The sequence below is a fragment of the Thermobia domestica genome, chromosome 5 (assembly GCF_964235325.1).
Source record: "Thermobia domestica chromosome 5, izTheDome1.hap1.1, whole genome shotgun sequence".
NCBI lineage: Eukaryota > Metazoa > Arthropoda > Insecta > Zygentoma > Lepismatidae > Thermobia > Thermobia domestica.
The window spans coordinates 318,523,367-318,548,865 of NC_137458.1; the positions used below are offsets into that span (position 1 = coordinate 318,523,367).

The 25,499-nt window shown below is 36.1% G+C and overlaps 1 protein-coding gene across 1 annotated transcript in view; it reads right to left on the reverse strand.

The window, feature by feature from the left end:
- Positions 1–5,063: 5,063 nt before the first annotated feature.
- Adk2 (Adenosine kinase 2) overlaps positions 5,064–25,499 on the reverse strand; it is a 59,581-nt gene continuing 39,145 nt past the window's right edge. Inside the window, exons 6-8 of the mRNA XM_081760499.1 lie at positions 14,135–14,285; positions 11,493–11,579; positions 5,064–5,620 (exon numbers count right to left, since the gene is read on the reverse strand). Of these exons, the coding sequence (XP_081616625.1) occupies positions 5,490–5,620; positions 11,493–11,579; positions 14,135–14,285 (369 nt within the window). The 3' untranslated portion in view covers positions 5,064–5,489. The remainder of the gene's footprint in view (positions 5,621–11,492; positions 11,580–14,134; positions 14,286–25,499) is intronic.

Genomic DNA, 25,499 nt, shown 5'->3' on the forward strand with positions numbered 1-25,499 from the left:
ATGAAAGGAAACAAGGTGGACCACCCAAATTTATAGTAATATATATATATATTAGGGTCTTATACTATTATACCAAATGTTTAAATTGGGCAATTTCCAAAATAAAGAGGTGGGCCAAGGTACCCCTCCCAAATTTTTAAAGGGTGCATCAATATACCCATGTCATATAATACGGAATGGACCAATATACATAACCATATAATCATATAAGGTAATAGGACCTCATCCAATGGGATAAATTGAGCCAAAACAAAAACGTGGTTGTACTAAAATTTGGCAATTTCGTAGCCCTAAAAGGAACGAGGTGAACCACCCAAATTTATCATAATACATGTTAGGGTCCAGTACTATAATACCAAATATATAAAATGAGCAATTTCTAAAATTTAAGGGGTGGGCCAAGGTACCCCTCACGGTGTGCACAAATGTACCTATGTCTTATGATAGGGAATAGACTCCTATACATAACCATATAACCATATAAGGTAATAGGACCTCATCCAAGGGGATAACTTAGATCAAAACCAAACACGTGGTACAACGTATTGCTTACGTTTATATTTTGGCAATTTTGTACCCTAAAAGGGAACGAGGTAGACCACCCAAATTTATCATAATACATGTTAGGGTCCAGTACTATAATACCAAATATATAAAATGAGCAATTTCTAAAATTTAAGGGGTGGGCCAAAGTACCCTCTCCCAAATTTTTAAAGGAGTGCACAAATGTACCTATGTCTTATGATAGGGAATAGACTCCTATACATAACCATATAACCATATAAGGTAATAGAACCTCATCCAAGAGGATAAATTGGGCCAAAAGACCAAACACGTGGTACAACGTATTGCTTACGTTTATATTTTGGCAATTTTGTACCCCTAAAAGGGAACGAGGTGGACCACCCAAATTTATCATAATACATGTTAGGGTCCAGTACTATAATACCAAATGTTTAAATTGGGCAATTTCCAAAATTTAAGGGGTGGGCCAAAGTACCCCTCCCAAATTTTTAAAGGAGTGCACAAATATACCCATATCTTATGAAAGGTAATGGACCCCTATACATGACCTTATAACTATATAGGATAATAACACCTCATCAAAGGAGATAAAATCAACCAAAAACCAAACACGTGGTACTACGTATTGCTTACGTTTATATTTTGGCAATTTTGTACCCCTAGAAGGGAACGAGGTGGAGCACCCAAATTTATCATAATACATATTAGGGTCCTGTACTATAATACCCAATGTTGAAATTGGTCAATTTCCAAAATTTAAGGGGTGGGCCAAGGTACCCCTCCCAAATTTTTCAAGGGGTGCATTAATATACCCATGTCTTATGAAAGGGAATGGACCCCTGTATACGCCCATATAACCATATAGGATAATAACACCTCATCAAAGGGGATAAATTAGGTCAAAAACCCCCGAAATTTGAATTTTTGGCAATTTTTTACCCATAAAAGGGAACGACATAGACCCCCAATACTAATAGAGGTACATACTATGGTCCTAGGCTACCATACCAAATTTTTAGATTTGGCAATTTCCAAAATTGAAGGGGTGGGCCAAGGTACCCCTCCCAAATTTTTCAAGGGGTGCATTAATATACCTATGTCTTATGAAAGGGAATGGACCCCTGTATACGCCCATATAACTATATAAGGTAATAGGACCTCATCCAAGGAGATAAATTAGGCCGAAAACCAAACACGTGGTATAACGTATTGCTTACGTTTATAGTTTTGGTAATTTTGTACCCCTAAAAGGGGACGAGGTGGACCACCCAAATTTATCATGATACATATTAGGGTCCTGTACTATAATACCCAATGTTTAAATTGGGCAATTTCCAAAATTTAAGGGGTGGGCTAAGGTACCCCTCCCAAATTTTTCAAGGGGTGCATTAATATACCCATATGTTATGAAAGCTAATGGACCCCTGTATACGCCCATATAACCATATAGGGTAAAAAACACCTCATCCAAGGGGATAAATTAGGTCAAAAACCTCCGAAAATTCAATTTTTGGCAATTTTTTACCCATAAAAGGGAACGACATAGACCCCCAATACTGATAGAGGTACATACTGTGGTCCTAGGCTACCATACCAAATTTTTAGATTTGGCAATTTCCAAAATTTAAGGGGGGTGGTCCTATGTACCCCTGCCAAAATTTAGGGGGTGGACCAAGGTACCCCTGCCAAAATTTAAAGGGGGTGGTCCTAAGTACCCCTAGGTCATTGACCCTGGGCTAAGGTCATTGACCTTTGACCTATGACGTCACAAAGGTCGGGGTCAAAGTCCAAATTTGCCTCAAGTGGGGCGATTACTACTCCGGGTCTCTTATGTCGAATTGTGTTTCCCTGAAGAAGAGTTCAGGTTCGATATAAGCGATCTGGTCTCTTGTCAACTAGTGATGAGGAAGTGAAGCGAAATGTGAGGAGAGTACTAAATAGCCAGAGCCTTGATTTCTTGCAAAGGGTTTGGACAAACTGCTGCAGCGGTGGACAAATGCTTGAATCTTAATGGAGGTTATGAGGAAAGGGGAGGAAGGACCCACTTACACATACATGTATAGTTCACAAATGTATCTTCAAAAATAAATTTTTACAGCTTAGGGGAACTTGTATATTGAACTACCCATATATAATATTAGTGGCGTATTTACGATTTTGTTTCGGGGGAGGGGGCTTTGCCTGAAAATGTGAAAATTCAGCAAGATATTTCATATACTTTACTATAGTAAGATTTCGGGGGGGGGGGGCTTGAGCCCGGAAGCCCCTCCTAAATACGCCACTATCTATCTATCTATCTATCTATCTATATATATATATATATATATATATATATATATATATATATATATATTTAGATAATGTGATATGAGAAAGTAGATGCTGATCAACAATGACAATGTCTTTAAGAATATTATTTTCCATGAAACCAAATACATGCTTACCATGTAGTGCCTTTCGTATCTATCCTGATGTGTAGAATATGAAAACAGGTGTCCTTATGTTTACTACGGAAATCTGTAAGCTGTGCTTGTTTCCAGATTCACAGAAACCAGTGGGGAAAACTTCATATTCACTGGAATGGCAACTCTGTAGGATGGTATTTGCAAATTCAACATCATTTGAATTCCTCTGATGCCTAATCTCAAGCTTCTCTTTGTCAATACTATGTAACTGTTCCCTCACCGAATAAGGTAGCAGTCACATATTTGTAACAGTAGATACAGAATAGTTCTGTCTGCAACTTATTAATCTTCTTGTATGGCTAAAGAGGTTGATAAGCCTTGAGAGTTACATCTGCATCACTTGGATCCAGAGAAAAAACAAAAAGGGATCTGCTTGACCATGTCAACATTTTTGTACAAGAAACAGCATCCTCAATCCACGATGACCGCGAAATTTGGAATATAACTTTAAAAAGTAGGAGAAAAAAGGAATTAAGGGACAACTTTTTGGAATTAAATTATATATTTTTATACAATAGGGTAGTACCCTCATTATTCGATAAAAAAAGCACTAACAAAGCTTTTTACTTCGGTTTTTTAAAGCCTGGAGGCATTGTAGAACACGTTTTGTATGCGTTCACGCCTTTCCGTGCCGAGATGTAAGGCGCGATGACGTCATAACTTTAAACGATTTTTTTTTGTTAGGCCTATTTTTATTATTTTTTGGCGGGCTTACATTTTGGTCCTAGAAGATTGAAATTTTGCGCAAATATTCAGTGTACCCCTTTGTATTTTTCAGATCTCTGCGTTAACACGGGGGGAGGGGTCCAGAGGGGCAAAAGGTACAAAAAGGATATTAATTAACAAAAAAATCCTTTTTGTGTTAAAAGGATTTCCGCCTCAGATGCATGATGGAGACATGTGAATGGTACCGTTTGAAAGGCTGTTCTATTCTGAAGAGAATGAGATACGAATCATGATCCTAGGATAAATAGAGATGATGCTATAGCTGCTTGACTGGAAGTCTATAATTTATCTTTAAAAAAAAATAATAATGAAAGGGATAAAGGTTCAAAATCGAGGGGGCAGGGAGTGCTGGAATTTTATCTCTATTCTCAACTGAAAGCAACATTTGATACATCTCGGGTACTTTCGGAAAATGTGCTTTTCCTCTAAAAACAAAAGCAGGCGCTACTAAATATCCTAACCTTAATAACAACACATATTAATCCTTTCTAACTCAGTGATCTGTGGTAATCGTTTCCTTCTCCCGGTCTCCACATAAACCAGGCGAACAGACAAAAAGAGTGGCAACGAACGGAAACATAGACGTCAGAGGCAATGGTTTTGCAGGTACACACATGTCCAAATTTATTGTCGCATGTTTATAAATATGTTGTTGTAGAAACATAATTTGATAACGAATTCTCCCGGTATTTCTTACAGTATTAGTATGTGTATAATCGGCAAAAACATGTACGTGGCAAATTTCAGTCAGAAGAGCAGGAAATAAGAATAAAGCGAAAAACAAAACTTTTTTCTCCATTTAGTAACATTTTGTTTTACTCACTCTAATTTTGGTATTTATAATTCTTTTCCTATGAAATTTACCACAAATATACATTTCCCGATTATACACATAGTATCAGTATTAAAAGTACCCTGCAAAATCATTATCAAATTATATTCTTACAAGAAGAAAGTTATCGATATGCGACAATCATTTTGGACATGAGTATGCATCATTCAAATATCCATAATTATTTTTCTCTACTGGCAACCTTTTCTCTACACCTTTCATTCCGCCTTGCCTTTTCGTTGCTCTATATTTATCTGCGTCACTGCTCTGACGGCACACACATCAACCAGTTGGAAACGATTGACATATAGTCATATAGGACGGGGGAAACGATTGACAGTCACATAGGATGGGGGAAACGATTGACATATAGCCACATAGGACGGGGGAAACGATTGACATATAGCCACATAGGACGGGGGAAACGATTGGCATATAGCCACATAGGACGGGGGAAACGATTGACATATAGTCACATAGGACAGGAAAGTTTTCTTAATTACATTAAAACCACCTTTCTCAGATAGAATCAATAAAAACTCATTATTTTCTATTTCGTTTCTCTAATAAAAAGAGAGCGTACCAATATACAGCTATACAATTTCTATGATACATGTCCAAATTCTATACAACATAGTTTGGTGTGTGATCAGATGTATAGATTCCCCACAGGGTAACAATAAATGATTGTGAACCAATAACATTGGCAGTCTGTTGCTTTGGAAATATGGCAAAACAAATCAAAACAAAATAGAAACTCCAACGGCAGTGGAGGCCATAAATGCGTCTCAGGCACTTCCAGGGAAACCTCTCCACACAGCTGCCTGCAACCGATGCTAAGAGGCTTCTGCTTGTCACTTTTTTGAAAAATAATAAAAAATAAATGAATTTTGTATTGAATGGTAATATCCATCCGTTCTCATCAACTCCCAACCTTCGTTCTATTCTTGGAATGATGGCGCCTCTTCAGGGAAAGTGCAGCCTGATCTTTGGATGATTTCAGTGGCCACCCAAATCCCGCATTTGATGCACGTTTCGATTGGTTTCCCTTGCACCAACTGAGACAGAAAGCCTTGAAAAGAGAGAAAAAAATATATATTCAACTTAGAATAATATACGTAGTACACAAAACAACAGAAATACAATTTGTTTACTGTTAGTGATCTTAGGAGTCTAGTTATAAAACGAAAGACCCCAGTCACACCGGGAGTCTACTCTTCATCCAAAGCGGGTTCCTCGATCAGCCACAATCTATAAAAAGAAAAAATGCAAGTGGAACACGGGGGATGGGGAGTCTATTTCCAGAACAAGCATAGGCTACGTCAACTGTTCCTAACAGAGGCAGCACTTTACTTTTATTATTGATCTTTACATAAACACACGAAAGTTTCGTTTCGTTACACTACGATACATTTCCACACTATGAGATCTCACATCGAAACTGAAAGATCTACGAGTTTCGATTTCAACAGTACTAAGGGAACTTCCGGTTTCAACAGATATTGGAACTTCCGGTTTCAACAGATTCTGGAACTTCCGGTTTCAAGATATGGAACTTCCTGTTTCAACAGATACGGAACTTCCTGTTTCAACAGATACAGAACTTCCGGTTTCAACAGATAAAGAAACTTCCGGTTTCAAAAATGTTTCAAGGGCCGAGATTGTAACCTATGACTTTGAATCAAAATCAGATTTTTCGTTCTCTTACTTTTTTTCCTTTGGTTGCTCGGACTGGAGTTTAGCGTGCTTCTCAGCACCGACGCTGTAAGAGACATGGTCTTACAACTTAACGTGAGATTGCACCACGAGTTTCTACCGGAAATTGAACCCTGTTTTCCCGCGCCGAAGGCACATGTTACAACTAGAGATGAAAAACCCGGCTCTTTTGGGGATGGAAGTTTGTTTTTCCATTTAAAAAAATGAAAAAGAATGGAATTTTTAAACTCTTTTGACTTTCTTATTCAAGTAACAAATTGTTTTTCTGTAGTGGATTCTGTACTTGAAACAGTGCCTTCACAACATTCATTACTTACGAGTTCTATGTTCAGTTCGAAACTAACTACCGTTTATTGATTTTAAAAACTGTCATTTCATTGGTGTTCAGCAATAGTAAATTATGCCATCCAATATACCAGAACAGTCACAGTGATTGTATGATCCTTTGCAAAGTGTCTCAAAATCATACATCTTGATATGTGTTTTACTGGTTGCCTAAATTCAGACTGTAACAGACAAGAGGATCATAAACCTAGAAATAGATACAAAGCCATTTGTGTTTTGCTATAAAATTTGGCTTACATTTCGTTCTCCGTTCGGGAAACATTTTACTGTGAACTGTGTACATTCTATTAAAACATAGCGTAAATTCTGTTTACAAAATTAAAGCCACAAACGGCCAATTTACGTATGATGTTAGTTTAACGGTAGTAAAAGCTCACTGCTTACAGAATTTAATCTTTCTTTAGAGTTATAAGTTATTTAAAATCGGAAACTTAGGTAATGTCATCTTAAGATTCCCACACTCAAATTTTAATGCCCTCAACAAATGTTATGCATATAGATAGATAAACTTGTTCCGCGTAACTTAAAATGTGCTTAACTCCAAACATGTTACTAACTAAACTTTAATTCTTGCATAAATTCTAAATAACAATTTTATTCCGGCTAAGTGTAATTACATGCTACATTTTGAGAACAGTAATTGATAATATTATTAAATTTTCACTCGGACATTTTTATCGTAGAACATTAGTGGTAACTCTACAAAGAATTCATTGGAACTAGAAACCCACTGCGTTCACCAATTAGCCCTTTTTCTTTCCCCTTAAATGACTGATTATTTTTGATTATTGGACTTCTCATGACTTTTTCCAACAGAAAATACAGTTATTCATCTTTTTTCATGTTACATTCTGAAAAGAAATGAGAACGCACTGTTATTTCTTCACTAAAGTCGAAATCTTTAAGAGCGGCACGGTTGCTCTGTGGTAGAGCGTTTATCTCTGTTGCGTGGGAACCCTGGTTCGATCCCGGGCCAAGTATGCTTGTAGTGAACAACATTATGTCCGTGAGTTTGCTCGGGGTTTTCCCGTTTTCTCCCACTCTACTTTTTCATTCCACCAATTATTTCGTCTCTCACGTACCATAATCATCTCCTCCCTTACTTTAAAAGGCATAATCGTGAGACGTTAAACTAAAATATTTCATTTAAATATTTGGTCTAGGAATTAATTCGTGCGGTTGGTACGCACACATTGAAGCTGTAGTACAAACACAAAATACATAAATACCTTAAGAAAAATATTGTCCATCGCTAGCCACCACTTTCGCCCATCTGTCAGGCAATGTACGGATTCCGTGGCGAAAGAAGTCCTCATCCTTGGAAGCGATCCAGTCAGAGACCCATGTTTCGATATCTTCTGAAGAAGTAAACCGCTGTCCAATCAAATCGTTGTTCATGCAATCGAACAAGTAGTAGTCCGAAGGAGCAACGTCTGGTGAATACGGCGGGTGGGGTAAAACTTCCCATCCGACATTTTCTAAATAGGTTTTGACCGGTTTTGCGACATGTGGGCGAGCGTTATCATGTTGAACAATAAGTTTATCATGTCTGTTCTCCCATTCTGGTCGTGTTCTGGCCAGAGCTTGCTTCAAACGCATTAATTGTCGTCGATAACGTTCTCCATTCATAGTTTCACCCGGTTGCAGCAGCTCATAGTACACCACACCTTTCATATCCCACCATATGCACAGCATAACCTTTGCACAGTGAATATCTCGTTTTGGTTGTGATGGACCTGGTTCACCTGGTTTCACCCAGGCCTTTTTTCGTTTAGGGTTTTCGTAATGGATCCACTTCTCATCACCCGTAATAATTCGATGCAGAAACCCCTTTCTGCTCTGTCGTTGAAGCAGCAATTCGCAAATGGTTTTTCGTCTTTCAACGTCTCTGTCTTTCAATTCATGTGGAACCCAATGTGACATCTTTTGAATCATTCCCATGGCTTTCAAGCGTTTGGAGACTGTTGTTTGATCAATGCCTAATGCTGCTGCAAGTTGTTCCTGCGTTTGACACGAATCCTGCTCGAGCAATGCTGTCAATTCTTCGTCTTGAAATTTTTTTGGCTGTCCAGCTCGCTCTTGGTCTGCCAAGCCGAAATCACCACTTCTAAACCGTGCAAACCACTTCTGACACGTTCGCTCAGCTAGAACATGGTCACCATACACTTCCACCAAAATACGATGACTTTCAGTCGCACTTTTCTGCATGTTAAAGTAATGCAGCAGGACACCCCGCAAAAACACTTTATCAGGCACAAATTGCGCCATGTTCACTTAACTACAAACTGGTGTTGTTGACGCTTTAATCCACTGCCCTATACTACGAACGATACGCGATGACAGGGGTTCGCAACACATGTGTGGATACACGGAACTGTGGGACGCTCCGTTCGTTGCGCCATCTCTTGTCTACCCGCACGAATTAATTCCTAGACCAAATATTTGAAATCTTCAAAAAAAAAAAAAAAAAAAAAAAAAAAAAAAAAAAATCCACAGGCAAAAAAGACGTGGAAAAAACATTTTTAATTTTTTTTTCAACCTCTTGCATCTCTAATAAAAACAGTCGACTACCCTGAAACTGACCCATCAATAAGCTCTACGTGTGTTTGGAGACTAAGTCAGCTATAGTGTGCCCGCACTAGACAGCACAAAAAACGAAATAACATTAATATTTTTATGTTTTTTAGGCAAAACGAAACGGACAATTAATTAATGAATTATTCTGAAATAACTGCTTGAATGAAAATGAAATCAAATCTTTCAGTTTAACGCCCCACGTTTTTGCGCTTTTAGACTAAGGGAGACGATGATTAAAGAAGCGAATGATAATGGAATAATTGGTGGAATGAGAAAGTGGAAGGAAACGGGAGGACCCCGAAAAAAACAGACACTATGTTATTTAGCCAAGGACCAAACCAGGGATTTCACGCATCAGAGGTAAGCGCTCTACCACTGAGCCCTCCAATTGGTTGAATGAGATGTAGGAAGTATCGGAAGAACAATTAAAAAAAAAACAAAAAAGAACAAAAACACAATGTTGTTGTCTACTACAAACTCGCGTGGCCACTCAGTCGAAAAAGTGAAACAGCTTTTTCAAGCCAGCCATCCTGCATCAGGTTTTCCTCATTCACACCAGATAAATGTTGGGACCGTACCTAACATAGTGGTTCGAGGTCGCTTCATCTCTTCCCCTTTCTTTCTTCCTCTCCAATTTCCGGGCAACGTGATCGCCGAGAGACGTTATCCCCTATACGTGATGGGCTAACATGGTCATAACTGCCGAAAGCCCAGAAACCTAATTCCTAATCCTAATCGGGTGTCCGGTATCCAACCAGTGACTTCCCGCCCCCAGACAGAAGTGAGCGCTCTACCACTGAACCACTGTATCCTCAACTATATACAACGAAAGCGTAGGCAACTATCTTCTGATGAATTCTTCTCTCACTCTCGTACATTTTCATGGAAGTATACAGTAATAACGTTCTTTTACTACACTAATCAGTAATAAGACAACTGAACGTTCTGTAAGTGTTCCTACAAGTACTACGAGGGGTGCTGGGAAAGTCATGTCTATGGCGGGCTAACAAGAAAACCAATGAGGTGAGAGAAAAAACACATTATTTTTTAATGTAATCACCTTCCAGTTCTCATAGTCTCCATTTTGTTCCATGTGATTCAATGCCTTCAACATTAAAAAAAAAAAATTCTTCTTAGAGTCAAAGAACTGAATCACAGCATCCATTACCTGCTCGTCGCTTGAAAATTGTTGGCCTCTGAGGTATTTTTTCAAATGACAACAACAGATTCAACAGATAATAATCACTTGGGGCTAGGTCAGGACTGTAGGGTGGGTGGAAAAGTTGTCATTTCCTGTTTTATGATAGCAGCCTGCGCAAGATGGGATGTATGCGCGGACGCATTGTCATGAAGCAAAATTCAATGATTTGCACCTCCGCGTCGTTTACTCTGATCTGCTCGGCGTAAATCTTTAAGAGTTTTTTTTTTTTGGTAAGTAGTCCCTGTGATGGTATGTCCCTTTGGTACAGCTTCAAGCAAAAGAATTCCTTCTCTGTCTCAGAAAACAGTTATCACAACCTTGCCAGCCGATTTCTTTGCCCTGAATTGTTTTGGAGTTGGTGACCCCCGATGCTTCTACTGCATGAACTCTTGTTTAGATTCTGGGTCATACCAGTCAGCCCATGTTTTATCCCTTGTCACTACATGTTGGTAGACGTAGTTATCTCCTTCCATAAAAGGAAAATTTTCCTGACACATTTGCACCCGAGTTTGTTTCTGAAAAACTTTCAAATTGTGAGGAACCCACCTCGAACAGACCTTTGTGAGCCGAAGGTGTTTGTGTAGAATATCCCAAACACTATGAATATCAATCCTTACTTCCTCCGCTATTTCTCTAATCTTTTTGCGTCGATCGGACATTACCAATTTTTGTACAATTTCCACGACTTCAGGTAAAGTGGCTGTTTTTGGTCGACCACTTGTAAAAGTATGGTGAATAGGGGCTGGAATCGACACATTAGTATAAATTGGGCGCATAAAGAATGTACAGCCTAAACGGCTCGTCTGATTTAAAAAAAAAAAAAAATCCTTCACTTTAGATTGAAAACATCATATTTGGAGCCAGTTTTCCCTCTTACATTTTGTTGTAACTCTGGTAATAACAGTTACATTATGTCAGGGGACTTTTGAGACACTCTGTACACACACACACACACATATTATATATACCCACCTCCCAATATATATACAATATATATACAACCCTGCAAAAATGGTGAAAATTTTCATCTGAAAGTGATAAACAGCACAGTTCTCAAATAAAATAATTAGGTAATATTTTTATGCTACAACTATTATTCTTTTACCTCCAACGAAAGCATCTCCAGCTCCATTTGTATCTACTATTTTGTCATCTGGCAACTTAATTGCAGGGAACTCGATTACAGCACCATCTGCAAACAGAAAAGAAATAAGAAAATGTTAGCAGAATATTTGGTAGCTTTCAAGTACAAAAAGGTAGTCTGTACCCACAGTTAGTAATCTAAGCTACTTAAAATCTGATAAAAAGTTCAAAGAAACACTAAATTACTACCGACTTCAACAAAGCTTTTACTTTGCTTCTGAAGTTTATGAAACTTATAAATAAATGAAGCCCTTGAAGGGCTAGAAAATCACGAAGTTAATATAGTGTGAAAAATATATAGGTAATATATCTAACTGTACCATGAAACATAAATACTATATCAAAAGTTATATTCTGATGTATACAAAATAATCCTGACATGTATTATGTAACCTCGAAGATTCATGCAGTAGTAGCAATATATATATATATATATATATATATATATATATATATATATATATATATATATATATATATATATGAAATATCTTGTTATTTTATTATTGGCATAGAACTCCCTTGTGACGGTTAGCATATGCGTCTTCGGCGCTGGAGACTCAGTTTCGATTCCCGGCGGGAGTACATGTGGTTCGGATCCCACGTTAAGCTGGAGGTCCACGTCTCATATAGACTCGCAGCTGAACGGGACACTAAATCCTAACTCAACCACTCAACCAAATATATTGACATGTTTCGATTTCGGTTTCATGCATGGAATGAAGTTCTTGCATGTTATCACGCACTTTGCACTGAATAATGCGTTTTGATTGGTTGGGTGAGTTCGACTTTAGCATCCCATTAAGCAACAAGGCTACATAAGACATTGACCTACGGCTTAAGTGTGATCCGAACCACAGGAGCTCCCACCGGATATCGAACCCGAGTCTCCCAAGATGATGGCCCGAACACTAACCATATAGCCATGAGTGAGTTCTAATAAGTTTCAAGGTCAGTTTTTATACTCTGATGATAATGTTAAGAAATATCTCCAAAACTATTGACTAATTATATACATATACTACTTTATTATTTTGCAACTAGGAAGTAAATCACTATTATATTAAAATACAATTTTGTGAAAACTAGAGAGAGAAACACACAAATATTAACTTATTCTTCAGTTCTTGTAATATCTTTAACAAAAACCGAGACAAAGTATTTGGAAGACTAGTGATAAATAGAAAAGAAAGGGATTTGAAAATCAGTAAACAGTGGAGGCATCATTTAATTGGAGGAAAAGAACAATTTGGAGTATTATGTTCCCAATTTCTCTTACAGGACAACTCCTTGTAAATCCTGCAAACTCCATGTTTCCTTGTTGGTCTAGTGTAGAGACGGCCAATTTATAGTACATATCGTGTGCAAAATCTTGAATACGGGGCGATAACGAGAAGTTTTGGAGACTAGTTGAGTAACAAAAAACCATGAAAACGCATTTAGATCTGTAGACAACACTGACCTTTCCAATTAGTATGCTGCTTGACGTCATTGCGTAAACGTTAAGAGTTAATGCTGCACGATCTTGTGCAAGAACACATTTCCAATCTCAGTTGGACTGCAACTGGAGCAAAAAGGTTAACATCAAATTCTGCTGCTCAAACTACGTAAATCTGAGATGGATACATTTCGAGCGATTCGGCAGGCTATAGTAATGGTACCAAGAAAAATATTTTGATGGTACTACATGTAAGAGGGGCACAACATCAATGGAAAATGAAAAAAAAAAATCAGGTAATTTTCACATGAGAACAATTCCCAAAAATGTAGCAAAAATTTGCCCATCAAAATCGTCAGAGAAGCACTCAGGACTTTGCTTTAGGATATTATGTCAATGTGTCATACGGAATAAAGCTGGCAATCCTCAAGTATGTTTTGAACCTGCACCACACTAATACAAAGCTTCTGCTCAGAATTCTTATCTCCGAACAAAACGTGTATCGTGACGTTGTCAAGATTTTCACCTGCAGATGTCGCATCTGAGCGAGGGCATTCATAAGAGGACGAGCGAGCTCATAAGAACCGATCTGTAACGAGAGGACAACTGAATGATCCGCTCTCACTGAGAATGAAACCAGCCGTACTACACACTGGTATTAGTCCCTGGAATTCTTGCCTTTTCCAACGTGAATCAAAGAGGGTACTAATATGCTTAAGGAGTAGGACTTTCAAGAGCTTCTCAAATTGACTAAAGAGCTGAAGCGTATAAGCTATACACAAGAGATCTACTTTGAGAAAGATCGTATCCAAACTTAATCCAAGAATACTTTGTTGTTTATAGGCCTAGTCTGGTCAATTTTTGATAGCATTATGTATATGAGCTGTTTTTCACAAATAAGATAATTATGGCGACTTTGTATGTGCCATGAATGTCTTGAGTTGGAAACCCTTGGTCTAGTATCATAAGTTCCTTGCATGTAAACCAGATGATCCACTTCCCATCATCTACTTTTAAGTATATGCTACTATCTTTCAGTAGCATGCACCTTCACGACCCACTCAGTTTCTTTTCGTTCCACACACCCTCCTTACACTAATTGAAGAATTTGTATTCTAAAGGTACATATACCAAGATACATATTCAATCTGATTTTTGTTCCATACCTTTTGCAAGCAACACTGGATCATGACCTTGTGTGATTATCACAATCCTTGGCCTACTTTTATTGACTTTTGGTAGTTCTGCCATTTTCAATGCTATTTCTTTACGATTGCTGGCTCCTAGGTTCTGTTCCTCAGCGAAGGTTTCTGCTTCCTAGAAACAAGGAAAAATAGTTAACAATATATAAAAGATTGCGAAGAAAAAGTGAAGGATTTATAAATAAATACAATAATAATAAAAAATAGTCTTCCAGATACAAGGTTAGCGGTTTTTATTTATAGATACGTATCCTATGCATTCATTAGCAAGTAATAATTTTGCTAGTTGTATTGTGTAGATTGCATACATTATAAAGACAGTACAATTGTTGTCTATCTATACTGTAGATCAGGGTTTCTGAACCTTTCCCATCGGTGTACCACCAAAGCATATTATTAATTAATACTACCATAAATCGTGCGTACCACCAACAGCGTCTCGCGTAGCACCAGTGGTACGCGTACCACGAGTTGAAAACCCCTGGTGTAGATAGTTAACAAAACACTCTTGCCGCATTGATTTAGCGTCTCTAAGCGCCAAGGCTATATGAGACAGACCTACAACTGAATGTATGCATTAGGAATCGAACCTCGGTCTACCGCGCCGTGGGTGTGTATGCTAATTATATAGCCATGAAGCAGCTATAATAATAATAATAATAATAATAATAATAATAATAATAATAATAATAATAATAATAATAGTAAGTGTTCCAAGTGTTAGTGTGGAAACACAGGTGAAAACCATTAGTGCAGTGAAAGAAATAGGTGAATACCAAAGAAATATATTTAAAAATATGTATATATGTGTGTATATATATACATCAGTGGCGGATCCAGGATATGATCAAGGGAGGGGCTAAACCATAATTTGCCGTTTTATCCAGCGTAAAGCAGAATTGAAGCCCATTTTATCCAGTGTAAACCTGAGCGTCAAGGGGGGCTATAGCCCCTTAACCCCCCCTTGGATCCGCCCTTGTATACATATATGTGTACATATATGTATATAAAACATATGGGTGGAAAAACCTAAACATACAGGGAAAACCTGCAAGAAAAAAGAAGAAGCCTAAGATAAAAAAGAAGAAGAAGCCAAAAGGTAAAAACATAAAAACATAAATACGCAGAGAACACAGATACTAAACACACACACAGAAATATACAATAAACAAGCAATCTAGGTTCAAACTCTTTTGCTAATTTTTTATAGTTTTTTATTTTGTTTCTTTTTTGTAAATTTTCCCTTTTTTTGGTCTCTTTTACTTCCCCATCCTTTCCCTCCCAAATTTTCCTATTTTTTTCTTTTTTCACTTATGGAAATAAAGAAAAAAAAACACAAAAGTACCAAAGAAATCATTCGCAATGATGATAATTCGTCGGTTTTCGAGTGCTCTAGGTAACCGACTAAGAGTAACTCGACTGAGCGAGCGAGCGAATAATAATAATAATAATAATGTAACAATTAAACGTTCATCTTTTTTCCTGTGAAATGCACTGCCCTATATATATATTATGGTTACAGGAGGTATAAAATTATTCATTATCAGTAAAAAGGTAACCAGGGTGTCGACAAAATTTATGGAAAAGAATTCCCTGACTTTTCTTGGTTTTCCACAACATTTTCTGAAATTTCATCTGATATGCAATTAGCCACACAGACTTTTTCCATGTTTATGGAAAAAGAAGTCCAAGAAAACATGAGAACGATGATACATAAGTAATCTATTTTCCCCCTATTCATTTAGAACAGGGATGGCTAACTACGGGCCCGCGAGGTCTTCTCGTGCAGCCCTCGATAAGTGTTAACATTTATATATATTTTATTGGGTACATAAAAATTTACAAAAAAAAAAAAAAAAAAAAAAAAAAAAAGGTTAAAATATAATGACTTGGACTAATACACAAAGTGGAAGTATGTTTTAGGCGCGGAAACTAAAAATAAATTTGTAAGGATTAGTTAATTTATTTAATTTCATTTATTTGTGTATGTTATGTACTCCCATGCGCAAAAAAAATTGCGCGTATACTGTAACTCAAGATTTTTCGCATTTATTCCATTTTCCTTACGTTTATGGGTAAAATTCAGTTATTAGTATGTGGAGATAATAGAAAGCAATTCATCTAAGGAGATATTTCCAAAAAATATAATAAAATAATAAAAATATAAGCAAAAAACAAAATTATGCTCGGTTTTGTGTATACTGGCAACGATGATTTCTAGGGATTTTTTCAGTAGCAGATCACAATTGCGGAGGGAATTCAGTAGGGGAATCGAGAAGTTGGATAGTGGACTAAAATGTTGCATTTATTGGTTAAAACCTAGTGTGTAGATTGCCTACCAAATATAAATTAGCTTCTGTAACTAAGATGTCGTACGAATATATAGAATTAAACAGAAAAACTCTTATCTTAAGGTTCGAAGCGATACGGACCATGGTTATGAAGATTATTTCGTTAAAAAAAGAAGCTAACACCGTGTAGTCTCCGTGGTTCGGTGGGTAGAGTGGCGGAGTTGTAGTTGTTTTATAATTTTGACACCACATCGAATCCCATCCCATCCCATCCCATCCCATCCCATCCCATTTCTTTTTCTTTTCTTTCTTTTTTTCTTTTTTTTTTACAAAACATTATAATTTTCATGTTAATAAGAACCGAAGCAATATAATAAGGACAACTTACTGATATTTTGCTGTAATGACGTATTTATCGAGGATTAGAGAACTATTGTTAATAGCTATTGTTTTCTGTTCATGCTGTTGTATAGTTTCTCTCATCCTGTTTTCTTTGGGAAAAAACAATTTTGTCTCCAACGAAGTGTGAAGGATATATACGGACAGAAAAGACATCTTAGTACCAAACGTGATTTATCGTGATGAAGTGGACTAGTTTGCCATTATTAAAAAAAAAAAAAAAAAAAAAAAAAAAAAATAAAAATTGAAGTTGGCTTTTCTTTAGGTTTTAGCTAAAAAAAAAAAATTCTTTATAAGACTATACTTTATGAGGCAAGGTGTGTGATCATACCCACAAATTTAGCTAGGGAGTGAAAGATAATTGTTTATAAAAACATTTTACAGGTTTAGGTGCGTGAAACACCAATACACACACCATGGTCTTGCTTATCCGACCATCCTTTGTTCCACATACCATATGATCCGATATATCATTGCAAATAGCACCAATCGGCAAGAAGATCTGCAAGTTGTGGTCTTAATCTATTTTTCATCTGCGGAGTCTATCGCCTAGCGCGCCCGTCTACACCTTGACTCATACGTCTATCATTCAGTGCAGACACGTATCCAGGTTTTCTATTCGGAGGGGGCCCAACACGAATCCTCGTAAGCACGTAATTCTAATGTTTTTAAATATCAATAATAATAATAATAATAATAATAATAATAATAATGCAACAGTTCTGTACCTCTCTTAAACTTTTTCCTACTTTTCATTTATAAACCGGTTTATTTTGGAAACTGCATTATAGCATAAACAAAATGAAACATATTTTCGAGAGAAATGTAACTAAAGAAAACTGTCTGCTACGTATATCACATAACAAAAATAGCAAGAAGACATGGAGTGTATCGTTCTAATATATTAAAGTTAAAACCAGAACGGAAACGAAATGAAACGAAATGAAGCTCCCCCTATTTAAAACTGTTCTTTAATTCCAGCTGGTATAATGGCATTATGGTATGTTCTTAGAATTATAACAAGACAACAGCACATTGCCCAAAGTTTGGACACTGACTACTAGTAAACTGATATAAAAGAACCTCAAAAGGGTAAAGGCAAGTTTATTAAAAAGTGCTTGAGTTTCGGAAAGAAACAGCTCTCAGGCCCTCACGCTGGATATCCCTGATTCAGTGCAGTGCAGTTATTTGTTATAAAACATTATTATTAGATGCGTAATATGTAAAATTATATCATAAGTTTTACTTTTAATAGATCTTTTCTTAACACATCCATATTATCCAGCGTTCTGCCTGCCTGTTTATGTCGGATAAGCGAAACTACTGTATTTCCAAAGCTAGCATATACATGAACTAGAATTGTATCGTCCTAGAACAGACAATAGTCTGAAATGCTTATACTAAAAGGCTGGAATAAAAAAAGCATAAGTACTGATTTGGAAGCGTGAGAACAAATTAAAAACAATTCAATATATTTCCTAGGTATCAGATTATCATCTTATTATGTCGATGTGTATTCTTTTTTAAACATAGTTTTAAAAGTTATACCATTCGCAATATTCCTGAGGAAATCGAAAGAAAAACTCATTGTGCCTCTTATGGCAAAGCGGCTTAAGTGCATGGTCCGAAACCGATTCCCACGTTAAGGTATAGATAAAGTTCCCGTACTTCAAAAATGCAAATCCGGGACGCTACTAAATTACGAGAATCTTTGAAATGCTTAAAACTGAAAGAAGTGTTGAATACTAATTTACTTTCCTCCATTAGATAGAGTTGTTCAAGTATTACGTTATCACATTTTTATTCATTTCACTAGACCTTCCAAGGACGCCAATTTCTCTGTAAATTTGGGGGGGGGGGGGGCATTCAAATGCAGAAGATATATATATATGAGGATTTTAAGACAAATTACACTCAAATAATGCCAAATATTGTATATTCATAAATACAAAGGAGGCCTACATGAGCTTTGAGCGGGCCTGGCCCCCAGGATCGGCGCCCTTGCCTTCTTCCTAGTTAAGCAAACGTAAGCAGATGATTTACTCCCTCCCCCTGGTAAGCAAAATTGTTTTTTTTTTTTTTTTTTCTCAAGATCTGTTGGGTTTCGTGAAATAACAACAGGAATTTCCTGATTACTTAACCATCTAAATGAATGTTTTCACTTAGAGCCATCCCGTCGATTCGCGTTGCCTAGGACTAAAATAAATTAAGGGTCAATAATGAAGATGAGACTTCCATATCAAACATGAAGAGACATGTGGATCGGAGATCTTTCTTTGTTCCAACTTTGATTTTTTCAAATCCATGATGGGAAATTATATTATGAGTACAATTTTCGAAATTAATAGTATACAATCGTAAAAATATCTTACAAAACGATGGTTTATTGCAAAATACTTTGACTCAAAGAATAAATGACAAGTAATAAACTTGTTACTTTTCCTGAAGAGTCTAAGTCGTGAATGAGGCGGAAGCTGTCGAGCGTAGTGCTTGGAACGATTGCCTCACTTGTTCTACCTTCCCGTGGCGCAGCCTTGATTCGACTTGATCCTAAACGGATTATTCAGAAGTCGAAGTCGGAAGATGTTTCCCATGTTTCCAAAACACTCTTGGTCGATTACAATCTGCCTCACTCGTGAGGGGACAATCCCATGCCGTAAACGTCGGTGGACCACCGATAGGCAACTAGTGACATGTCCCCAAAAATTGGCGGTCCCGCAGCCAAAAACTGGTCCCACTTCCGTTTTGAAAATTATACCACCACCGGCAGACAAGCGACGGAACGCCAACGAACCACAAAATTATTCCCCTAAAATACGTTAAATCGCCTATATGCGTAATTTCTTTGCATCAAGATGAGTCCAAAAACATTTTTTAAAAAATAAAACGAAAGCGCCCTGAGCTGGGCGTGAACCATCTTGTAGAGTGATAAATCGTTGAAGTCTTTTTAATATTTCTAATCAGAGTGCTTCTTTAACCGTGTATATTTGAAGACAACTGTTCGGAATCAAATCAAATGCACTCGTCATGTAATTTTATAACAAAATGGCAAGCGTCTATTTACTTCTTTCATAGTTCTCCCATATTCACTTGCTAGTGATCGGCGACAGTTGCCAACTAAATTCATACAATTATACGCACCCACCTCAAGATTTTTCACTTCATGATGTAAAGGCAGGAGTTACTCTTGACCCCCGGAGCTCAAATATTGTCCTTATAATAACAATTCGTCAGGGAAAAATAATATATAATAATAACCGCATGCACATGACTGGCGATAGTTCATGTTGGTCCCTTTACGATTCTCCGTGACAAATCAAACGAGCGCGGACCAAAATGAAGTCCTCGTTCTTACGTTGTGGAACTTCAATACCCCGATTCTAGATATCTGCTTCGACTCGACGAATCCCTGCTACTAGTGGCACGCTAGCGGCAATCCTTCGACGCGTCGCTATATTGACGATCGCCATTTACCGGCAAGTGAGCCACTAGGAGTTGGCGACGTTTACGGCATGGGGAAGCTAATAAACAAACAAAAAAAATAATAATAAATCTAAAGCCTTATAAAAAAGTTTTCTGAAAAGTTACATCTAGCAAAATCATTTGTTGGTATTCCAGAGCTGTGAATTCACCTTTATTCATAATTTACTTCTATCGTAGTTTTGATATGAGAATGATATGTCTGAAACTAACACAGGTCATTAATACTTTTTTTTTTTTTTTTTTTTGCTTTACTCAGATTTAGCAGTTTTACTTAACAGTCAGTCAATTTGGATCTGTGATATCAGAGTTTTCCTTAATTTTTTCAATTCTAAAAATGTTCGCAACTAACACCATTAACGTATCTCTTTCGATATTTCCATATGTAATGGCTTGGTCACTCCCAGTATATTTCAAACAATAAAATATTTACGGTGTCTTACTCTATTAATCCGAACTACATTTTATATCCAACAACTCTGTGCATTTTCCCTTAAATCTGCAAACTTTCTACTAGGTTAAAACTGAGTATTTTCTATTTTCTTCCTTTCTTGCTAAAACGAAAGTGTTTTTTAGACAACCTGGAATGATGACTCTATACTACATTATGTTGCATAGGGCATTTTATGTAGCATATCATTTGACAGTTGGACACTTTCTTTTTATATTGAAAGCAAGAGGGATTAAGTCCTTCTACACTTATATGATAAGTAAACACATTCTTTTTGATTCGTGGAATTGTGCCAATGCACTAGGTCCAGAGAGTTTTTAATTTAAGATAATAATAATAATAATAATAATAATAATAATAATAATAATAATAATAATAATAATAATAATAATAATAATAATAATAATAATAGTTATTATTATTATTATTATTATTATTATTATTATTATTATTATTATTATTATTATTATTATTATTATTATTTTATTGACTTAGGTTTTCCTGAATATTAAGCAATATTTCACAAAAAGCTGGTATTTTTAAACAAATGTGTTCGATATCAAGTTTTCATAAAAGTAGTCACTCTCTCCTATAAATAATTTCAGAGGGGCCGCGGTGGCTCAGTGATAAAGCGTTCAACTTTGGTGCATGGGATCCTTGGTTCGACCCCAGCTCGCACCAAGTGAATTTTGTGGTGGAGAAACACCATGTGCATGGGTTTTCTCGGGGTTCTTCCGTTTTCTCCCACTTTTTTCATTCCACCATTGCATTCATTTCTCATCATCACCGTGTCCTTTAGCCTAGCCGGTATAACCGTGGGTCGTAAAACTCAAAGATTTGATTTCAAATAATTCCAACCCAAACAGTTGCAGGAAGTATGTCATTTCGAATTAAACAAACCACTCTATAAAATTCTGAGTATTATTATTTTTTATATATACAATTCTAGCGGACCTTATTTCTAAATCGAAGGGTAAGAAGACTAAATTCACTCTCTTATTATTATAAATTCATTTCAATTGAAGCAGTTAAAATAGTTGGGAAAAATTAGAAAGCCATACCCTATATTCCAGTGTGCCACAACCGGATAACGTGGCACACTGGCGTGCCCAGCAAAATGAACAGTGTGACGCAAACTTTTACCTATTATTTACAAGAATATTTGTCGAGTTTATTTTATTTATTATTATGAACGATTTTTCCACGGATCAGCTCTCTGTATACAATTAAACAAACAAGTATCACATTGAGGGAATGAGTGTAATTATTTACTTTAATAGTAATAGAAATGTATATTTTTTTTTTTTTGTATTTTCTACCGGGAATAACTGCATCCGGTCTAAAAAGCTGGGACTAACAACAAAGGAACCCGATGTGCTAAACATACACCACCTACGCACTTCAATACACCAACGAAGGTGCAGACTATTCATGAATTAGTCTCTCACCCAATGTATTCTCCTAACATGTCTCCCAGCGATTACAACATTTTTTGGTATATCAATCACTTCCTAGTAGGATAGGTTTACCTAGAGACCACTGATTAACCTGGTATTGGATGTTTCACTTTCTTACCTTTGGAGTTGACAGTCATCAGTTGGACAATCTCACACGCAAATATCTAATATTAACAACGTTTCTTCTATAATTTCGTAATATTGTATTATTTCTTTGTATTATTTATTAGGTTGGTTAGGCTTGTTTCAACACTTTTCTCTTTGCACCTACTTATTACCTATACCTTAACGTTGGATAAAAGTACACTAGCTCTAACCGGGAATCAAATCCAGAACCAATGGACTTGAACCATTTGACAACAACAAGGCACATTTAAATAGAAGTTTCGATTTTGTTAGGAAAATTGTGATTAGGTGTAACATTTAAAAATATATTTAAGAATGGGTACGGATGAAACGCACTGAATTTTCTCGCTCGAATTTCTTAAACTGACTCGTGTTAGGCTGCAGCTATTACTGAAACATTTATTTGGGAAATACAAATAAAATAATGTGTTTTCGGAAAACTTTGTTCGAAGCAACTTATGTTTAAAAGTAAAGTACCCATTGGTCATATTTCTGTTAGAAATAACTTCTGCCATATATTAGAATTATTAAGGAAATAATTGTATGTGAACTATGAGCAAAAGCGTCTGAGTACTTTCTGAGAAATCGTCAAAAAAGTCATCCCCAAGAATAAAATATCCCTTGTGTATCTTTTCAGGACAAACGAGTTATGCTATTTATGAAATACGAACAAAATTGCCTGAGTTGTTCTCCACAAAATCGTAGGGTAAATCTTACTCCGAAAAGTATTATACCACTTCTAGGTTTTTTGGATGATGGATTTATGCCGTATCGTTAGGTTATTTATGTGACATTTATTTATGAAATATGAACAAAATTGGGTCAGGCGCTAATGGGAAAATCGTCGAAGAGTAGGCTAAACTACCCTTCTGAATGTTTACAGGACGAACGAGTTGTGTCATATTGTTAGGTTATTAATGATACATTTATTTATAAAATGTGATTGAGAAAATTGTTCGAAAAAACGCATCCCATACAGTAAATTATACCTTACGTATTTTTTCAGGGCAATGATTCAAACTATATTTGTAAAAAAAATAAGCAAAATCTTTACAGCTATTTTTGAAACAATTTAATTATTTTAAATTTTCATCCTTCAGTAAACTACTCTTATTTTTATGTGTCGGAGAATATAGAATTCGAAACGATAAAGTGTTATAAAAACTTCATGTCTAGACTTAGGTCCAGATACGTCGAACAGTATGGCCTCTATTTGAATGCATGTAAAAGCGTGACGAACCAACAAACGAACAGATGGACAGACATCAAAATCACTTTTTCTATATGTGGGGGCGTGAAACTTGAATTCATTGAAATCTCGAATTCGATTTTTATCACTATTACTACAATTTCTTCTTTCGTCGCTTGAACGTGAAAAAGAATAGGAATACAACGACACGTAAGGTGATGATTTGTAATTCCCAAAATTTAATGAGTTACGTTTAATGTGTTGCCATGCTAGAAAAAAAAGCTTATGCCTGTTTGTTATATCATTTTAATATCAGTTTTTCACGCTACTATATAATGTAGAAATATGGTATGATTATCGTTCATATTCATTCTATATTTGGAAATATTCGTGTTCCGTATACATAGATCTGTATAATTTAGTTACGTTCAATGAAAGCACTCTTGCACTTGTGGATATGAAAAAAAAAAGAGAGAGAGAAAGTTAATACTCTAAAAAGCAAAGAACAAGCACACACACACACACACACACATAAACGATCATTTAACATCAGGTCGATGTAACAAGGGGTAAGACTGAACCGACTGTCAAGGTCGCGTATGTTCTTCCTGACACACAAACTCGAAGTGAGTTGTCTGCTGTTCAAGAACGGGAAGTAACATGCAAGACTATAAACTGAAAACAATAACTGCTTCCAATAGTACACGTATTCTAATACTGAATAAATACGTCGATTAAAGGAAACTACCAATAAATTATTTCCTTATTATATTGTTTCGGTTCTTATTAACATCAAAATTATACACTTCCTATAATGTTTTGTAAAAAAAAAAGGGATGGGATGGGATTCGATGTGGTGTCAAAATAATAAAATAACTACGACTCCGCCTCTCTATCCACCTAACCACGGAGACTACGTTGTGTTGACTCTTTTTTTAAAGAAATAATCTTCATAACCATGGTCCGTATCGCTTCGAACCTTAAGATAAGAGTTTTTCTGTTTAATTCTATATTTTCGTACGACATCTTAGTTACAGAAGCTAATTTATATTTGGCAGGCAATCTACACACTAGGTTTTAACCAATAAATGCAACATTTTAGTCCACTATCCAACTTCTCGATTCCCCTACTGAATTCCCTCCGCAATTGTGATCTGCTACTGAAAAAATCCCTAGAAATCATCGTTGCCAGTATACACAAAACCGAGCATAATTTTGTTTTTTGCTTATATTTTTATTATTTTATTATATTTTTTTGGAAATATCTCCTTAGATGAATTGCTTTCTATTATCTCCACATACTAATAACTGAATTTTACCCGTAAACGTAAGGAAAATGGAATAAATGCGAAAAATCTTGAGTTACAGTATACGCGCAATTTTTTTTGCGCATGGGAGTACCTAAACATTTAAGCATACCATTTCTGTTCACGCTGCAGCGTGAAACATAAGTTGTAAATATTTTAAAACCTCAGTACTATTGAGGGCAGGTATCTGTTTCTACTTGAGATTATTTTTTTTCTTCAGATTCTTACATATTTTTGCATGTTTGAGAAATTATCTAATATATTTTTATAATACCTTAATACTGTAAGGTTATTTTTCGAGCAAAAGTTTTTTTTAAAAAAAGACTCGGTGTCGGTATTTCGTTGTCTGTTTTGAATTTCGATGTTTTAATAAGCCCCTGTAAATTTGACGATTTTTGGGGTAAGGTGTCATGAATGTATACTATAAACATAAAGTAAAGTATAATATGAAGTTGGGGCCCTAGCCACATAGAAATTTCTATAATGCGGCCCCTTAGTTTAAAGAAGTTGGCCATCACTGATCTAGAACAATATAATATAAAAACAAATATAACGTATATATTAATGAAAGAGGAAACAAGCCATTTTTTTTAACACACCAGTTCCTCTGTAGATGTGAATTCTATGAC